The sequence below is a fragment of the Opisthorchis viverrini genome (assembly GCF_000715545.1).
Source record: "Opisthorchis viverrini unplaced genomic scaffold opera_v5_1835, whole genome shotgun sequence".
Lineage (NCBI taxonomy): Eukaryota > Metazoa > Platyhelminthes > Trematoda > Opisthorchiida > Opisthorchiidae > Opisthorchis > Opisthorchis viverrini.
In genome coordinates, this window is record NW_008753846.1 from 1 (window position 1) to 1,929 (window position 1,929).

General features: G+C 45.4%; 1 protein-coding gene across 1 annotated transcript; it reads left to right on the forward strand.

Annotated features, from left to right (window-relative positions):
- Window positions 1-1,175: 1,175 nt before the first annotated feature.
- On the forward strand, window positions 1,176-1,430 carry T265_12195 (hypothetical protein; the record flags this gene model as incomplete). Its single annotated transcript, XM_009179317.1, has 1 exon — window positions 1,176-1,430. The coding sequence occupies one exon, from the start codon at window positions 1,176-1,178 to the stop codon at window positions 1,428-1,430; it is 255 nt and encodes an 84-aa protein (XP_009177581.1).
- Between the last annotated feature and the right edge of the window lie 499 nt (window positions 1,431-1,929).

Sequence of the window (1,929 nt, forward strand, 5' to 3'; positions counted from 1 at the left end):
ACAGGCTTCGGACGCAGCCATTGGAGGAGATATTACCGCATGCACCTGAAGCCTACCGTAATTGGCGCTGTCGGCCTTCAACCAGGAGACTAGTATAGATTCCCCTTGACAGGTTGTTGCGAATCCCTTCGAGGCTACACAAATCGCTTAGTCTGTTCCTATTATTTCCACTACACGTATCCACAAAATTAACCTTCAGGGTGGAATCTCAGTAGGTACATCAACCTCGATGTCTTCGGAAAGTGCCAGCGACCGTAGTGCACAAGTTCGCCCAGATCGCTGAATGTTATCAATGGGTGAACATACACCGACAGCGAATTCTTTCTCAATTCGATGACTCCGGAAGGTGCCAGCGACCGTAGTGCACAACTTCGCCCAGATCGCTGAATGTTATCAATGCTGACAACGTAATATTCGTTTGGAACACCAATGCTTCCTGTTCGCACAACAAAATATCGTTTCCGAGTTCCAGTATGAACGAAACTATCCCGGGGAATGTGATTTTGACCAGGACAGTAATTATCCAAACCAAAATTCATTTAACTAGCGATTGTGGGGGCGACAAACACCCGAGCTGTTTTAATTGGTCAAGCTCGATGTAATGTGCCGACAGATTTCGAATTCCGCGCCGTCGTGAATCACAATCTCTCTTGTCAATTTTCCGAACCGGCGGCGGTAACGATTGTGGAAAATGAAGACATCCCTCAATACCGTAAAGTAGTTTGATAGCCCTTCTCAATTACTAACATCGTTTTTATGTCTCTATGCTTCTAACCTCGTTTTTCCGTTGACCCTCCCGTGTTGCGAGATCCAGAGAATAAACTGTTGAACCTACGTTCTTGTGCTTCTATGTGAACATCAGTAAACAGAGTGGCAGCCCAATTTCGGTCGGGTCCAGAAGTTGCTTCTTTGAACAGAGAGTGAAAATGGTCTGCCCAGTTACCCACATGGAGAAGAAGTCGTTTCCATGACTTCTGAGGTTACTTATCAACATTTCAGTTGTTGACAAAATTCAACGGGCACATTCGCTCTGATATCAATGTAACTTGGAAGAATTTTCACATAAGAGTTTACTGAGGGTCACAGAAATCTGACATTAGTGCAAAACACGTCGATTTCCATCAAACACACGCTTACAACTCTTGCTGATACATATATTCCAATTCAATTTCTTCATGCACAAGTTTGGCGAATCGGATGGAGAATCAAGGCTGCGTGATCAGCCTCCTCACCTCGAACAAATCGACATAAACGAACAACGATTGGCCGAAATGAACTCCGTTCCCGATCACCCACAACAAACACAACCCTCATTGTCCCCGTTGAAACAAGGTTTCGAAGGTAAGCGCCTCTCCATTCCTCGACCACTCCGTTGTCGAATCGTCCTTGAGCACACGGCGATCAAGTTGTCTAATTTATCCTCGTCTTAGAGGCGTTGTGACGTGTCTCTTCCTCAAGTCTGCCGTAAACACGCCGCCGTCTACTTGGACTATCTCTACTCGTTTTGGTTATCTTGTGATAAACTGTAGTAAAGCTATACTTGTGTGTAATATACTACTTGTTGTATTGGGCCAGTCAATATATGCCTCTTTTTTGTGTAACGCTGTTGCCAAGTAAGTCTTTCCTACCCGAACAATACAAAAACATCCACGGCCGTATCTATACTAGTGAAAAGCCAGTGTCTTTCGGTACTCAGGTGATATCCACGCCTGACGCAGTGTGACAGTCATACAAAAGGCTCACACATGATTCCGGCAGAGAGTAATTGTTAGTCCATTGGACGGAGGTGAGGTAATTGGTGTGGAACTCACGTGCGTGTGGCAACTCAGGTATGATCCGTGGTAAGCAGAATGTCATGCGTTCGATTGCCGTTTAAACGCCTAATAACAGCACTCCGAGTTCTTGGAATTTCGGTAGACCGCCGAATGC